This window comes from Cololabis saira, chromosome 7 (genome assembly GCF_033807715.1).
Source record: "Cololabis saira isolate AMF1-May2022 chromosome 7, fColSai1.1, whole genome shotgun sequence".
Taxonomy (NCBI): domain Eukaryota; kingdom Metazoa; phylum Chordata; class Actinopteri; order Beloniformes; family Belonidae; genus Cololabis; species Cololabis saira.
The window spans coordinates 11272741-11290268 of NC_084593.1; the positions used below are offsets into that span (position 1 = coordinate 11272741).

A 17528-nucleotide genomic window follows, 5' to 3' on the forward strand; every position below is an offset into this window, starting at 1 on the left:
CATTTATAAACCATTTACTGTAAACACGTTTGTAGCAGGGCGAGTGCTACGGGGGCCCGACCGACAGGATAGAGGAGGACACGGAGTTTAGTGCAGAACCCTTTTATTTACCACACACACCGCCACACGTGCACAAGCACAGCACCAGACAGCTCAGCAGCTCCAGCTTCAGTCTCCCACGAACCCTTGCTGCTGTCCAGCCCCGCCTTATCAAGGCTGGCAGGGTGGAGAGGTTGACAGGCCACACCTGTGTCCCGTCAGCCTGAGTGGCTGCACCTCCTCCACCCTGCCACACACCCCCAACGCCAAACTCGCGCCGGGGTCCGTCCGGCCGAGCCTACTCCCCCCCCCCCCCCCCCCCCCCGCAGACTGCGGCCCGGGCCCTCCAGGCCCGGACCCGTCTGGAGGCCGCCCTCGGCGTCCGGCCGACCAGCGGGAACGGTCAGGCGGCCTTCCTCTGCGACGGGCCGACCGCCGAGAGAGCCGGGCCCATAGTGGCCTCGGGCCAGACGGTGCGTCCAGGACCATCCCCTCTTCCCTGACGCGGACCCGCGCCGGCCGCTGGTCCGCCTCCAGGACCGCCTCCTCTGTCACGCCGCCCTGCTGGTCCGCCTCTGACTCCGTCTCCGCAGCCGCCTCCGCCTCCGCCTCCGACTCCATCCCAGGAGCCGTCGCCTGGCGGCCTGCAGCTACTGCCTCACGGCCGGTCAGCTGCAGCGCCGGTCAGCTGCAGCGCCGGTCAGCTGCAGCGCCGGTCAGCTGCAGCGCTGCCAGCGCTGTCGCAGCAAACCTCAGGCGTGGTGCCGGGCCACACCTGTGTCCCGTCAGCCTGAGTGGCTGCACCTCCTCCACCCTGCCACAACGTTATCTACTTTATGTTTGGTTTGAAATAAACTGCAACATAAATGTGCAACAACAATTTGAAGTCTACTCTAGTCTGTTAACATAATATTGTTTATGTAATAATATTAATTATTGTGTTTTTGTACAATAACATACAATAACATACCTTTGATAATGTATGAATCATCACTCACGCATACATTTTTTTATTTTATATTTTTTTAACTCTTGGGGGCCCCCTAGTGGTTACGGGTCCCTAAGCAGCCGCTTAGTTCGCTTATGCCTTGGACCGGCTCTGTTCGGCAATCTGTAAAACGATAACTCTGTTTTCCAGTTGCTCAAACTGAAAGTCTACGCTGCCACTCAGTCTTTCTGCCACTTGGTGGGCGTAACCCGCCAAGGAGTCGCATCTGTGACATCATGCACATTCCCTCTATTGGTCCTAAATTGGTCCTGAATGCGTCCGCCTCCGTCGCCCTCCTGAGGTCGTCTTATGTTCTGGTTTGATCCTTTCAGTTTTTCATCCCGTGGTTTCATCGGTTTGGCGTCATGGCTGAAATGAAGACTGGCTAAGTCGGTTTTATTGCCAGAGACAGGGGTGATCATGTCTTTATGTGGGTTTGAGCAGGGAGTACATCAGACCTTCATCTGGAGTTCAGCCCTTCTTGCACATATTCTTCTCTGGTTTCTGTGTCTTTACTCGTCACTTGGCTGAACAGAGTCGTTAAAAACTCCTGAACTCGTCCCGTCTTCTAAAATCATCCTGAACCTTTCAGACGACTTCTCCTTGCACCTATCCTGAACCTTCTTGGTTGTCCTGAACCTTCTTGGTTGTCCTGAACCTTTTTGGTTTTCCTGAACCTTCTTGGTTGTCCTGAACCTTCTTTGTTGTCCTGAACCTTCTTGGTTGTCCTGAACCTTCTTGGTTGTCCTGAACCTTTTTGGTTGTCCTGAACCTTCTTGGTCGTCCTGTCTCCTTGATGTTTCCTGAACTGGCCTGATCCCCCGCCTCCCTCTGAAAGTCTCATCTCTCAAACTCACGCCTTCAGACACGCCTTCAGACTAACCCTCAGGCCACGTTTACACAAAACCGGGTATTTACAAAAACGGATATTTCCCCCTCTACGTTTTGAAAAATACCATAATTTACACGAACCCGCATAAATACGCTGTTAAGGTGCTATGAGCTGCCAAACCTATAGGCGGCAGTGTAACGAAAAGCATAAAGTCATGCTAGCCAATCGGAATCGTGGAAAAAAACATCAACAAATGACAAGTGGCCAAACAAATTGTAAACACAGGTCGAGCACATGATGCTGGTGACGTTTCTGACGCATAATGTGACGTTTCTGAAGCCTAAATGTCCGTTTTCCTCTGTGAAGACAGAGTTTTTGCAAATCTCCACTTTGGCCGGGGTTTTCAGTAATGATAGTTTTTGGTGACTTTGAGCTTCGTTTTCGTGTAAACGAACGGCCAAAACGCATGTGTGGCAGGGTGGAGGAGCAGCTACTCAGCCGATTGGGCACCTGTGCCCAATCAACCTCTCCACCCTGCCTGGCTACATAAGAAGTGGCTGCACACCAGCAAGAGGTGTGCTGGGATAAGGTTCTGCTGGTGCACGTGTGGCGGTGTGATTGAATAAAGGAGCTACAGCATGAAAACACCACCGTTTTTGCTACGTGTAAACTGGGCCTCAGACTCCCCCTCAGACGGGACCAGCAGCAGCGTAGAGGTGCAGCGCTCTGAGATGCTCTCAGGACCCTCACCAGGGGAACATTTGCTAGAATACCTTGAGTTTTTGCACCTTTCTTTGTCTCTTCTCCTTCGCTCAGACTCGAACCTGTAACTTTCCTTTATCCTCCTGTTTTCTTCGTTGTCTTGACCTCGAAGCAACATCTCAAGTCTTTCATCCCGATGTTGTAGATGCTGAAGACGGCAGCCATGACACCTTCACGCACTACCACCGACAGGTTAAAGGTACAGCAGTGGGAACTATTTTATTCCAGCTTCAGGTGAAGCCCCGTCCTCTGAACCCGCCCCGTCCACTCGTCTCTCAGATCTTCCTCGAACCCCCTCCTGAACTAGTCGGATCCCTCCTTCCCTCCCATGTCTCGTGTTCTCTCTAAAATCAGGGCTGGGGATCGATTCAAATGTCAAGAATCGAATCGATTACGATTCTTAAGATTCAGAATCGATTATCAAGATTTGATTCGATCCGATTCGATTCCGATATTGATCTGGGTTAGTGTTATTAAAACAGGTTTTTGAGCTGTTGCATGAATAATATGACTGTGTAGTTATGCAACATGTTAATATTAGTATTATATTGAGAAATCGGTTTTATTTTTTAACACGCCGTTTTTGTTTCCATTTTCAGTCTTTTTGGGGTTTTTAATTTTTGAGAATTTGGTTTTTAGCATTTTAAGCAAATGTAACCCCAAGACAGTATATAAAGTAATGAAATATAAACAATTTATGCAATTATAACTAAAAACTTTAATGTTTTCATACCTTTAAACATATTTAAAGGCAGAAACATGGCACAAGTTATTTTCATGTCCAACAAAACATTCCTTTTTTGGGCATAAACAAAAAAATACCAATAGTTGTAATGTAATGATGAAAAAAAAAAGCGACCTTTAGACATACGAATCGATTTTTAGGAATTAATATGAGAATCGATTTAGAATCGGAAAATCGATTTTTTTTTTCAACACAGGCCTACTAAAAATGTGCAGATTTTCTGGGCTGCAGAGGCTGACGTGGGTTGAATGTTTCCCCAGAGCTGAGGGAGACGGTCAACAGCTTGTTGGAGGAGAAGAAGAACTTCATGTGTCAGATCCATGAGCAGCAGCGCCGGATTGAGGAGCTGGTCACGCAGGTGAGGAAGCTGCAGAGAACTGCTGGTGCTTGGTGTTTCTGGCAGCCGGCCCTGACTACGGCCAATTCTCTGTGTTCCAGTCGGAGCAGGACCAGGCGGAAATGAAACAGCTCCGTGAAACAGTGGAGCAGCACAGCAAAACCATCAAGAGATTCAACAGAGGTGGGTGGCCACGCTGGTGGCAGAATGGAAAGTTCTGAGTTTCCCTGGTCAGTGAAAGCACCACAGCTGTTTAGGGGTTAGTGTCGCTGCAGGAAGGCTGCTGGTTCAACTCCCGGCCAGGGGAGGCAAACTCCGTTTGGAGTATTAGTTAGTAGTATTATTAATCAGTAGTATTAGTCAGTAGTAATAGTAGTCAGTAGTATTAGTAGTCAGTAGTAATAGTAGTCAGTAGTATTAGTAGTCAGTAGTATTATTAGTCAGTAGTATTAGTAGTCAGTATGTTACAGTCAGTATTAGTTAGTAGTATTATTAGTCAGTTTTATTGTTAGTTAATAGTATTATTAGTCAGTAGTATTGTTAGTTAGTAGTATTATTAGTCAGTAGTATTAGTAGTCAGTTGTATTATTAGTCAGTATTATTAGTTAGTATTAGTCAGTTGTATTATTAGTCACTAGTAGGGGTGTAACAATATATCTCGCCACGAAATTTCGCGATACAAAAACGTCACAATACGTGTCGTGGAGGTAACAAACTGTATCGCGATATTGGGTTATTAATATTAATCTATTGTGTTGACTAGTAACGCAGATCCGACCGCGAGCGCGACCGCACCTCGACCCGCGGGTGAAAATCTTACTCCGCTCAGAAGAAACTAGTCCCGTTTTACGGTCCCGTTTTGAGCTCTGAACTTTTACTTATGTAAGGCTGGTGTGGAGTTAAGCCTTACCTTATTAAATTAAACCTTTTTCGGGTCGTGAGTAGGATAAACATGCAGGCAACTTCTGCTGAGTTCCAGTCTACTTTAATGTCCCTCAACACTGTAGGATTTTAGAACATCAACACAGCACCTAGTGCTGTATCACTCCGCCCAATCTAAAACAGACTAATCACTACAGATAAACTGACTAGTGTCATTATAGTCCCTGATTTACATCAGAATATAAAGAATATATTTATAAAATAATGAACCCTGAATTACCAAAATAAACTTCTTAACAAAAATAAATCTCCTCTTACACTTATAAGGTGAGCATGAATCAATCTTTTTTATGATGTAAAAATGTATTTATTTACTTTTATTTATTTATTTAATTTTAGTTGTTAAATTAGAAAGAAAAAAGTAAAATCATACATGAGAGAAACTATTCAGTTTGTGGCTAAATATTTGTACTTGTATGAAACTGAAGATGCATAATGCAAACCTGACATTTACTTTTAGTTCAGTTTGTGAAAAATGGTTGGCCTGGCTTTCTCTTTAAAACTTAAACAGTTATAAAGCATTACAAACTGTAACAATAGGGCAAATGCACAGCATTGTTTTGTATTTTGTGTCTTTCAAATAAAAGACCATTTTTTCCAGTCGTATGTTCCTCATTCAAGGTTGTTAAAAAAATACTGCTATAATATCGTATCGTAATCGTGAGATTAGTGTATCGTTACACCCCTAGTCACTAGTATTGTTAGTCAGTAGTATTGTTAGTTAGTAGTATTATTAGTCAGTATGTTACAGTCAGTATCAGTACCAGCAGCACCAGACAGATCCTGTCCTCTGACATCGACCTGCGGGTGAAATGCGGTCGGATCAATGCTCAGTTCTGATCCGGTTCTGACCCGGCTCTCCTCTCTTTCCGTCCGTCTCTCTGAAGTTTCCACGATGGCGGCTCAGGAGTACGAGGGGATGAAGGACCAGCTGGACCTGGAGCAGAACCTGCGGGTCAAAGCCGAGAGTTACGCCCACGAGGTAAAGGGAAGGTCAGGGGTCTGTAGCTGTCAGGACCAGAGGGATACCTCAGAAACCTGGCTAAATCTGCTGGATCCTCCTCCTCCTCCTCCTCCTCCTCCTTCTCCTCCTCCTCCTCCTCCTCCTCCTTCTCCTCCTCTTCCTCCTCCTCTTCCTCTTCCTCTTAAACCCCCCCCCCCCCCCCCCAGATGCTGGTGAAGCAGAAGGAGGCCAACAGGAGGAGCGTGCTGCTGCTCCAGAGCTCTGAGCCGAGCGTGCAGCTGCTGAAGGCTCTGGAGGACGTGGCCTCCGTCACCAAAACCCTGGAGGAGGAGCGTCTGCAGCACCAGCAGGAGGTGAGACGCCCACGCTGCTGTATCTTCACCTTTAACCCCGTTTCCCCCCCCCCGACGGGGGGGCTGGATGCACCAGTAGAATTACCAAACAGATCCAGAGCAGCAAACAGAGACGGATGAAATCGGTTTTATTTTTAAACACATTCCCTTTTAATCTTTTCCATTTTCGGTCTTTTTCGGTTTTAAATTTTTCAGAATTTGGTTTTTAGCATTTTATGCAAATGTAATTTGAAGAAATTATATAAAGTAATGAAATATAGACAATTTATTTTTTTATTTTTTTATTTTATTAGTTTGCACACAATAAAAGTAACACTTACAATCAAAATAGTAAAACAAATGTGACAGGAGAGGTCAAAAAGCCAACAGGCTTATGCAGCAGACCTCCCCTCAATTTAGGAAGGAAAACAGTAATTACAAAAAACAAAAACAAAAAAAACACAACAAGACGAAAACTATAAACAAAAAACAAAGAAGGTTAGACTACGTACAGTAGTTACAGATCATCAACACACAAAAAATAATCAACAACAACAACAAAAAAATCAACAAAGAAAACTTGCAACAAGTGTTTTTAAATGTGAATTAAATGAGATGATAAATTGCTTTTAAAACTCTAGAGAAGCAGAGCTTATGATAATGTGAGATTTGGAGTTCCATATCCGTACACCACGATATCTGAGGGAATAATGGCCGTGTTTAGTTTTATAAAAAGGAAGATGAAGATGATTAACCTGTCTAGTATTATATGAATGTATTTGAGAATTATATTTGAAAAAATTACTAAACGATAGTGGTAAAGAAAAAGGCAAAAACATATGTTTGTATGAAAACACACATATCTGATGAATATTTATGTCATATACTGAAAGAACATTCCTTTTTTGGGAATAAACCAAAAAATACCAAAAGTTGTAATGATGAAAAAAATCAATTTTTAGACATACGAATCGATTTTTAGGAATTAAAATGAGCATCGATTTAGAATCGGGAAATAGATTTTTTCATCACAGGCCTAGTGGGTACGATGTCTGACTAACTAAAGGGCAGGTTTCGTTACCGGGGCAACGAGGACGTCTGGAGTTACGGGGGGTGTGGCTTGAAACGAAGACCCAATCAGGTCAGGTGTGATGTTGTAGGCTTCAAAATAAAATGAGTGTGTGTGTGTGTGTCTGTGTGTCTGTGTGTGTGTGTGTGTGTGTGTGTGTGTGTGTGTGTGTGTGTGTGTGTGCGTGTGCGTGTGCGTGTGCGTGTGCGTGTGCGTGTGCGTGTGCGTGTGCGTGTGCGTGTGTGTGTGTGCAGCTCCACAGCCTGCAGGCCCAGCTGGAGCAGAGCTCCGTCAAGCCAGAGCTGGAGTCTCTGCGGAGGCAGCTGGAGCTGCTGGAGGTGGAGAAGAGAGAGGTGGAGGGACGACTGGAGCAGGCGGAGAAGAAGAACGGGGAGCTGGAGAAGAGAGGTGGGCGATGCTGACCAACACACACACACACACACATGTTTCCAACCAAAATGGAAATGTTGGAAGTACAAATGTCAACAATGAATTCTTCTTTTAATCGTAATGGACGCGCAGATGTTCTGGGTAACGCCCCCCCCCGCCTCCTTAAATAACACGCTCTGCCCTTTATTCGCTCTAGTTTCCCAGGTTCTTGTAGGTTTTAATGAATAAAGCCGTAGAACAGCCTCCTCCTCAGCCACATGTGACAGCTTTGTTCACAGCAGCTGGTTGGAGGAGCGAGTCCCTCCATCTCTCCTCCCTCCATCCCTCCTCCCTCCATCCCTCTCCTCCCTCCAGCCCTCTCCTCCCTCCATCCCTCTCCTCCCTCCATCCCTCTCCTCCCTCTCCTCCCTCCTCCCTTTGTAAATGTTGACAAAACTTTCAAAATCATAAAAATTTGTTTTGTTTCAAATTAGAATAAATTTACAGTTAAATTCATCAGCAGCTGAACAGTTAACAAGTCTCTGTCCTTGAATTTTCAGAATATTGGGCACATAAATGAAAAAAGAGTAAAAGATGAGTAAAACGTCTCAAAATGTCTCTTACAATGTGTGCATTGAAATGGAAAATAACTTCTTAAGCATTTTTTTCATTAAAGCAAAACACTTAAAACATTTTAAAAAAGACGTTACTTCAAAAAAATTTTCCTGAAACGAGGAATGAAAACCAATCACAAATATCATATTTGTGATTATTTGGCGTGTGATTATTTAGCAGCATATTTGAAATATGCTGGTAATGTGTCAGCCAACCACAAAAATCTTTGGAATTTTGGTGGAATCATTTATTTTTTGTCCTTGCCCGGTGCAAATGACATAAATAAAGTGCGTGGTTTGGTCGTGAAAAAATAAAAAATAACGTTACGTGAACAATAAATCAAACGCTCCCTTCCATGCAGTGTGTGTGTTTAGGAAGTAAAGACTGGAATACGCTATTCACAAAAGCACAAATAGTGGGGTTTTACTAATATTTATATCGTACAAATATTTTTAAAATTACGAAAAAACAGGTCGGGACTCAGTTAGATTATATCGCTATGTTCGTCTCTCCTCGCTCAGTCAGTCAAAAAAGGTGGTGCTGAATCATGGCTGAGCGGTATCGTCGCCGTCTTTGTTGTGAGAGATCGAGGGTTCGAGACCCGCTGTATGCAAAGATTATTCCCAGCAATTTGTGTGTTTTTTTCCCGGTACTGCATACCGGGACAGAATCTTTTGGTGGTACGGAGTACCGGATCGTACCGGCTTACTTTTACCCCTGGTAGTTAGTAGTATTAGTAGTCAGTTGTATTAGTAGTCAGTAGTATTAGTAGTCAGTTATATTATTAGTCAGTAGTATTAGTAGTTAGTAGTATTAGTAGTCAGTAGTATCATTAGTCAGTAGTATTAGTAGTTAGTAGTATTAGTAGTCAGTAGCATTAGTAGTCAGTAGTATCATTAGTCAGTAGTATTAGTAGTTAGTAGTATTAGTAGTCAGTAGCATTAGTAGTCAGTAGTATTAGTAGTCAGTAGTATCATTAGTCAGTAGTATTAGTAGTTAGTAGTATTAGTAGTCAGTAGCATTAGTAGTCAGTAGTATCATTAGTCAGTAGTATTAGTAGTTAGTAGTATTAGTAGTCAGTAGTATTAGTAGTCAGTAGTATTAGTAGTTAGTAGTATTAGTAGTCAGTAGCATTAGTAGTCAGTAGTATCATTAGTCAGTAGTATTAGTAGTTAGTAGTATTAGTAGTCAGTAGCATTAGTAGTCAGTAGTATTAGTAGTCAGTAGTATCATTAGTCAGTAGTATTAGTAGTTAGTAGTATTAGTAGTCAGTAGCATTAGTAGTCAGTAGTATCATTAGTCAGTAGTATTAGTAGTCAGTAGCATTAGTAGTCAGTAGCATTAGTAGTCAGTAGTATCATTAGTCAGTAGTATTAGTAGTTAGTAGTATTAGTAGTTAGTAGTATTAGTAGTCAGTAGCATTAGTAGTCAGTAGTATCATTAGTCAGTAGTATTAGTAGTTAGTAGTATTAGTAGTCAGTAGCATTAGTAGTCAGTAGTATTAGTAGTCAGTAGTATCATTAGTCAGTAGTATTAGTAGTTAGTAGTATTAGTAGTCAGTAGCATTAGTAGTCAGTAGTATTAGTAGTCAGTAGTATCATTAGTCAGTAGTATTAGTAGTTAGTAGTATTAGTAGTCAGTAGCATTAGTAGTCAGTAGTATCATTAGTCAGTAGTATTAGTAGTTAGTAGTATTAGTAGTCAGTAGTATTAGTAGTCAGTAGTATTAGTAGTTAGTAGTATTAGTAGTCAGTAGCATTAGTAGTCAGTAGTATCATTAGTCAGTAGTATTAGTAGTTAGTAGTATTAGTAGTCAGTAGCATTAGTAGTCAGTAGTATTAGTAGTCAGTAGTATCATTAGTCAGTAGTATTAGTAGTTAGTAGTATTAGTAGTCAGTAGCATTAGTAGTCAGTAGTATCATTAGTCAGTAGTATTAGTAGTCAGTAGCATTAGTAGTCAGTAGCATTAGTAGTCAGTAGTATCATTAGTCAGTAGTATTAGTAGTTAGTAGTATTAGTAGTCAGTAGTATCATTAGTCAGTAGTATCATTAGTCAGTAGTATTAGTAGTTAGTAGTATTAGTAGTCAGTAGCATTAGTAGTCAGTAGTATCATTAGTCAGTAGTATTAGTAGTTAGTAGTATTAGTAGTCAGTAGTATTAGTAGTCAGTAGTATTAGTAGTTAGTAGTATTAGTAGTCAGTAGCATTAGTAGTCAGTAGTATCATTAGTCAGTAGTATTAGTAGTTAGTAGTATTAGTAGTCAGTAGCATTAGTAGTCAGTAGTATTAGTAGTCAGTAGTATCATTAGTCAGTAGTATTAGTAGTTAGTAGTATTAGTAGTCAGTAGCATTAGTAGTCAGTAGTATCATTAGTCAGTAGTATTAGTAGTTAGTAGTATTAGTAGTCAGTAGTATTAGTAGTCAGTAGTATTAGTAGTTAGTAGTATTAGTAGTCAGTAGCATTAGTAGTCAGTAGTATCATTAGTCAGTAGTATTAGTAGTTAGTAGTATTAGTAGTCAGTAGTATTAGTAGTCAGTAGTATTAGTAGTTAGTAGTATTAGTAGTCAGTAGCATTAGTAGTCAGTAGTATCATTAGTCAGTAGTATTAGTAGTTAGTAGTATTAGTAGTCAGTAGCATTAGTAGTCAGTAGTATTAGTAGTCAGTAGTATTAGTAGTCAGTAGTATTAGTATTAGTATTTAGTAGTACTAGTACGTGTGGTTACCGGGTCCATCTTCTCTCCACAGTGGACGAGCTGCAGGACGTCCAGGACCAGATCTCCGTGACGACCAGCGAGAGCCCTGGGGTGGCCCCGCCTCCTGCCCCGCCCCCTCAGCCGCCCCCGCCCCCTCCTCCTCCTCCGCCCCCTCCCCCGCCGCCCCCGCCCTCCAGGTGCAACCCCCTCAGGTGAGCCCCCCCCCCATCATGACACCTGTGCAGGTGTTAGCTCGTGTCTGACTGAGCTGCTCTCTGCAGCTCGCTGATCGCCATCATGAGGAAAACCTCCAAGACCTCCAAAGCCCCGGCCAAGGTGGAGCCGCCTGCAGGTGAGGGTCCTCGCACCGCTGACCCCTGACCCCTGAACCTGGTAGTCCAGGGCATAGACATATATACGTAGACGCCGCATCGAGTGTTCTTGCCTGCTGCTGTGATACGTCAACGTCGCCGCCATATTGGATGTGGCAAGACTGCGCTGTGAACTAATACAAGTAAATTGACTTATTTTCATAAAACGCCTTTCTACAAAGAAATGTACGTTTTACGTCTCATTTATTCACTCACACACGCACTAATATACTTGGGAAACAGTTAGGCACCAAATATAATATATTAAATTTTTTCTCAGATGGCAAAAATAAGAACTTTATTGATCCCACATAGGAGTAATTCATGTTATATCAGGTAGAGGTAGTGCCGAAAAACAATATATATATCCCCCTGACAAAAATAAAAAAAATAGAGAAACATATTTTCTCATCAACAAAACATATTTAAAAATGTACAAGTAACAAAATAACAAATTTGAACAATTTTTCAGACAATAAAATAACGTTTGAACCATTTTTCAGATAATAAAATAACTGAAAAAACCTGAAAAATTGTTTTAATATGTTACTTTGTTTCTTGAAAAATTTTAAATATGTTTATGTAAAATATGCTTCCTGACATTCAAAATAATTCCTGACATTCAAAATAAGCAAAATAGAGAAACATAGTTTCTCATCAACAAAAATATATTTTAAAATTTTCAAGGAAAAAAATAACATATCTGAACAATTTTTCAGACAATAAAATAACATTTGAACCATTTTTTAGACAACAAATAACATTCTTATTTTGTTTTTCGGCACTACCTTGTTCTATATATATAGATGATATAACATGAATTACTCATATGTGGGATCAATAAAGTTCTTATTTTTGCCATATAAGAAAATTAAATATAATATATTTTGTGCCAAGTATATTAGTACATGTGTGAATGAATACATGAGACGTAAAACGTAAATTTCTTTGTAGAAAGGCGCTTTATGAAAATAAGTCCATTTACTTGTATTAGTTTGCAGCCCAGTCTTGCCACATCCAATATGGCGGCGGCGTTGACGTACAGCTAAGCGCTCGATGGGGCGTCTACGTATATATGTCTATGGTCCAGGGGCCAGAGCCCACGTGTCAGTACCACTCAAGGTAACAAAACTTACTTATGATTTTTGAAAATATCCATGTCTATTGATGATATTTTGGTATGATAACCCTTCCTGAGTGGCAGCTGGATCATAGTTATAAGCTCATGTCTCTGTTGTTCCTAAATGACACAGGGCTAAAAGATATATCATTTAGGCGAAAATTGTGTAAAAATGTGTGTTGTTTATAGTTTAAAGAGCTGCAGTGACCTCTATGTTGGTCAGAAAGATTCACATCTTAGCATCAATGAATGCTTAAAAGGTCACCTTTAAAATTATACCAAAGACAATATTGTGACACATTGACAGATATCCTGTACATGAGTCTAAACCAGGATATGCAGCAGCATCTAAAATGTAATTTTCTGAAGGGGCTGGGTAACTTCATGAGCTGATAACTCTGATCCAGCTGCCACTCAGGAAGGTTATCATACCAAAATATCATCTATAAACGTGGATATTTAAAAAAAATTATAAGCAAGTTTGGTCACCTTGAGTGGTGCTGATATCTGGTCTGGCCCATGGACTATGACCCCTGAATCCTGAACCCTGAACCCTGAACCCCGAACCCTAAACCCTGAACCCTGAACCCTGAACCTGAACCCTGAACCTGAACCCTGAACCCTAAACCCCGAACCCTAAACCCTGAACCCTGAACCCTGAACCCTGAACCCCGAACCCTAAACCCCGAACCCTAAACCCTGAACCCTGAACCCTGAACCTGAACCCTGAACCTGAACCCTGAATCCTCAACCTGAACCCTGAACCTGAACCCTGAACCCTAAACCCTAAATCCTAAACCCTGAACCCTGAACTCTGAACTCTCCGTCTCCGCCTGCAGCGGACGACGTGAAGGTGAAGGCGGTGAACGAGATGATGGAGCGGATCAAGCACGGCGTCGTCCTGCGGCCCGTCAAGACTCAGGACCCCAAGGTTCAGGTTAGTGCCGCCTCTGTTTCTGCTAACGAGCACGACCTTGGGGCTCGTTAGCAGCCCGACCTCGGGGCTGTGAGAGCAGCATGCAGGCCTGCAGGCTGCTCTCACAGCGATGTCCCGTCACCGGCATGATCTGGCGAGTTTCCAGCCCGGCATCAGAGAGACGGCGGGCAGCTGTGCTCCGGAGGACATGTCACCTCCTTGTGCCGTTTCTCCGGTTTCTTTTCATTTTCTTTTCATTTTCTTTTCTCTCCTCTTCTGCATCCCAGTCATCAAAATTGTTAAATTCACCAAATAAATTAAAAGAAATTACAAAATCCCTCATGTCGCCGTCCTGCGGTAGCCGGCTCTTCTCTGAATCTCCGTTGCCGTGGTTACCACCTAAAGTTATCAGGCAATTTGACCAAACTTGTTTTCTAGTTGTAGGTTATCACTGTAGGTTATAACTTATAACCTACACCTGCCAGCCAATCAGAATAGAGTATTTACACAGACCGTGGTATAAAAATATATATACACTATAAAAATAAGTGAATGAAAGAATATTGCACATAAATGAATGAAAGAATAATAATAATCATCAATTTTATTTATAAAGCGCTTTTAAAAGATCTCAAAGACGCTTCACAGACACAAAGATAAAACATAGAGAGAAATTAAAAACTACAGGATAAAAAAGATAAGAGATAAAAGATAAGATAAAGGATAAGAAACAAATCACACATTAAAAGCTGTTCTGAAGAGATATTGTAATATTGCACATAAATGAATGAAAGAATATTGCCCAGTATGAGGGAGCTTATGGTGGTCAGGGGTCAGGGGTCAGTGCAGTTGTATTAGTGCAGACTATTAGTTTCCAGTCTAATTAAAGGCAGATTTCACAAACGGGTAGCTGGTTTCCGGAGAGAGGACCCTGATAGCTGAAGGCTCTGCCTCCCATCCCACTTCTGGAAACTCTGGAAACCACAGGTGAGGCTGCAGCCGGAGAGAGAAGAGCAGTCGGTGGCATCGAACCAGGAGCCGCAGTCGGGCTCTTCAGGGCCTCACATCTGGAGACGTGAATTCTGCTTCACGGGAGGCTGAATTAAAGGGGATCTATTATGGCATCTAATACCTATTTTAAACAGACCTTGAATGTCTTAAAAACAAGCTTTTGATTGTTTTTGCTAAATAAATTAGAAATTCAGCCTCTGATCCATGTCTTTATCTTCCCATTCTCTAACCTCATTATCTATGCAGGATTCTGAGTGGGCGGGGCTATGATAATGAGGCTCTGTGCTGATTGGCTGCCTGAATGACGCGATACACCGCTACGAAAAAATGGCGGAAGCTCCGGCCGGCGGAGTTACCGTGTCCTAACTGCATGCAATGAGAGTGAGTGTAGCTACACCGGTTCAACAAAGGGCCACGATTCATACTGATGTCTTGATTTTCTCTCTTTATTTCTCCTTCTCCTCCGTCGTCAAAATCATATAACACCGTGAAAACTACAAACAGAAGCAGAAAGTCCATGAGTCCATTGTAATTAAATGCTGACCCAACTTATACAAATAAATACTTGAAGTGTCCAGTCTTTTCCAAGCATTTTGTACACAATCACAAACTAAATAAAATACATTTGATGTTAGACACAGTTACCGTTTGCGCCTCTTGAACACAGTGCAATTCTTCATCCCGTGTCATGCCATCCTGCCTCCATTGTCTGTGGTCCCGCGCTTTACTTTTGACCCACAATCCCTCAGTTGACCCTCCCGACAGACCAGGGGAAGTGACCACACCCTTTCAAAATAAAATATCCTTAAACCTTAAAACGCTTCTGAACTTAAGACATATTTGAGTTTTTATAACATGTAAAATGTTATAAAATTAACTAAACAATTAACTCTGTCTCACAGACAGTTACACTCCCACCAATTACTATGATTTATGATCACCTTTGACCTTGAATACATCTAGTAATTTCTCAGCAACACACAAAAGAAGTATGGGAGAAAAACCCTGAGATTAAGAATGGTTATACATCTCTCAACACCAGAACATGTTACACATTTTGGTAACGAAAATACATTCAGTTACTTTCCACTAACACAACAAGCTTGTGAATAGGGCGATCAATAATAGATGGATTAGTTAACCTTTGACCTTTCTTTCCTAGTTTCTTGTTACCTATTTGTATGGTGGCTTTACGCACCAAACCATCATCATCTGTACAAACACTTAGTACTCTTCCCAGTCTCCATTCGTTGCGAGAAGATCCCTCATCTTTAAGGATGACAACATCTCCAATTTTAACATTGCGTCGTGGAGAATGCCACTTTTGCCTCAAAGTGATGTTTGTCAAATATTCTTTCTTCCACCTACACCAGAATTGTTCAGATAAATATTGTACTCTGCGCCACCTTTTCTTGGCATACAGATCTTCTGCCTCAAATTTTCCTGGAGGAGGCAGAGGGACAGAGGTTTTCATGGTAAGTAAATGGTTTGGTGTAAGTGGTTCTTCACCTTTAGGATCACTGATGCTGTCGATAGTGAGTGGGCGGCTGTTTATTATTGACATGGCTTCATAGAAAAATGTTCTTAAGGATGCATCATCTAATCTCCCAACACTCTTTGAGAGGGCCCAAGTCATAACACTCCTCACTGTCCTGATCTGCCGCTCCCATACACCTCCCATGTGACTAGCATCAGGTACATTCATTACAAAGTCACACTGTCTCTCTGCTAAATAAGCAGCCACTCTGTCTTTGTCCATTTCATTTAGAGCTTTTGAGAGTTCATTCTTAGCCCCTGCAAAATTTGTTCCCTGATCTGATCTGATTTCTCTTACGGGCCCTCGGATAGCTATAAAGCATCTCAAAGCATTAATGAATGCATCTGTTGTTAGATCCTCAAGCATCTCAAGGTGAATGGCTCTTGATGTTAAACAAGTGAATATCAGACCATATCTCTTACTTTCTTTCCGACCCTGTTTAGTTGGAAAGGGTCCAAAGCAGTCCATCCCACAGAATGTGAACGGTGGTGAGTGGTTGATGCGGTTCACAGGTAGATCAGCCATTTTTTGTGTTTCTGTAGGCCTGTAGCTTTTCTGCATGGGACACATTGTTTGATTTGATTTGCCACAACTTTACTGCCACCAAGAATCCAGTAGCCATTTGCTCTCAGTTCATTGAGTGTTTGACCTCTGCCCTGATGCTGAGTTTTTTCATGACAGTAGTCCAGGATCAGGCGTGTGACAACTCCATCTTTTGGCAAAATGGCAGGATGTTTCCGGTCAAGAGGTAAGGAAGCTGCTTTTAATCTCCCTCCCACCCTGAGGACACCCTCCTGCAGTACTGGATCAAACTGAAACAACGGATTATTATGTGACAATTTTCCCTGCTTGAGCTTGAGTATCTCCTCTTTGAAGGCATCTCTCTGTGCTAGTCTCAGAAGCACTAAACTAGCCTTTCTCCTTTCATCAACTGTTATGAGCTCTGGTGATTTGTCTCTTTTTGCTAGCCGTAGGATTCGAGCTACAACGTTCAATACAGTATGCCACTTAGAGAATCTTTCAAATCTCTGCAGGAAATTCTCTTCCTTGACTACACTGATTTGCAGTGCTTGCGTTGTTTTTATCTCAGGATCTCCTACCATGAGCTCTGGATTTGCTTTTGGTGTGGCAATTTCTCTTTCCCAGAGGAATTTTGGTCCAGTAAACCAATTGGAATTGATCAAGTCTGCCACCTTGAGGCCTCTAGAGGCATGATCAGCCGGATTTTGATCCGTATCAATGTGGTACCACTGGGCTGGATCTGTTGTATCTCTGATTCTTTGTACTCTATTCGCGACAAAAACATGAAACCTACGGGCTTCATTAGCAATGTAGCCTAGAACTACTTTCGAGTCAGTCCAAAAGTATTCCTGGTCAATTTTGAGTTCTAGCTCCTCTTTTATCATGCTACTGACTGCTGCTGAGACCACGGCAGCTGTCAACTCAAGTCTTGGTATGGTTACAACTTTTGTGGGAGCGACTCTGGCTTTGCCTATGATTAAAGAGCAATGAACTTTATCTTCACTCACCACTCGGATGTATGAACATTGACCGTAACCATAGCTACTCGCATCCGAAAAGTGATGCAACTCGACTCTTTGAACCTCTCCTAAGGCTTCAGGAGCAAAGCATCGTGGGATGTGGAGCTTTTGCAGGTTCTCCAGATCATTCAGCCAATTTTTCCACTGTGGCTTCAAGTCCAAGGGCAACTGTTCATCCCATGCTATGCCCTTTTGACACATTTCTTGTAACACTTTCTTTCCTAATAGGAGAAAAGGAGCAAGGAAGCCGAGGGGGTCAAACACAGAGGCTACAGTTGAAAGAATTCCTCTCCGTGTTGCTGGTTTTTCCTCCAGAGGCGTACTGAAAGAGAAAGTGTCACTGG

General features: G+C 42.2%; 1 protein-coding gene across 6 annotated transcripts in view; it reads left to right on the top strand.

Moving 5' to 3' along the window:
* shtn3 (shootin 3) overlaps positions 1–17528 on the top strand; it is a 65322-nt gene that overhangs the window by 36230 nt on the left and 11564 nt on the right. For 5 of the 6 annotated variants that reach the window (XM_061724817.1, XM_061724819.1, XM_061724818.1 and 2 more), the window contains exons 5-13: positions 2767–2820; positions 3627–3724; positions 3805–3886; positions 5533–5627; positions 5816–5962; positions 7265–7418; positions 10741–10900; positions 10970–11040; positions 13019–13116. In XM_061724817.1, coding sequence (XP_061580801.1) covers positions 2767–2820; positions 3627–3724; positions 3805–3886; positions 5533–5627; positions 5816–5962; positions 7265–7418; positions 10741–10900; positions 10970–11040; positions 13019–13116 — 959 coding nt within the window. The remainder of the gene's footprint in view (positions 1–2766; positions 2821–3626; positions 3725–3804; positions 3887–5532; positions 5628–5815; positions 5963–7264; positions 7419–10740; positions 10901–10969; positions 11041–13018; positions 13117–17528) is intronic. The other variant, XM_061724823.1, reaches the window with a different exon arrangement.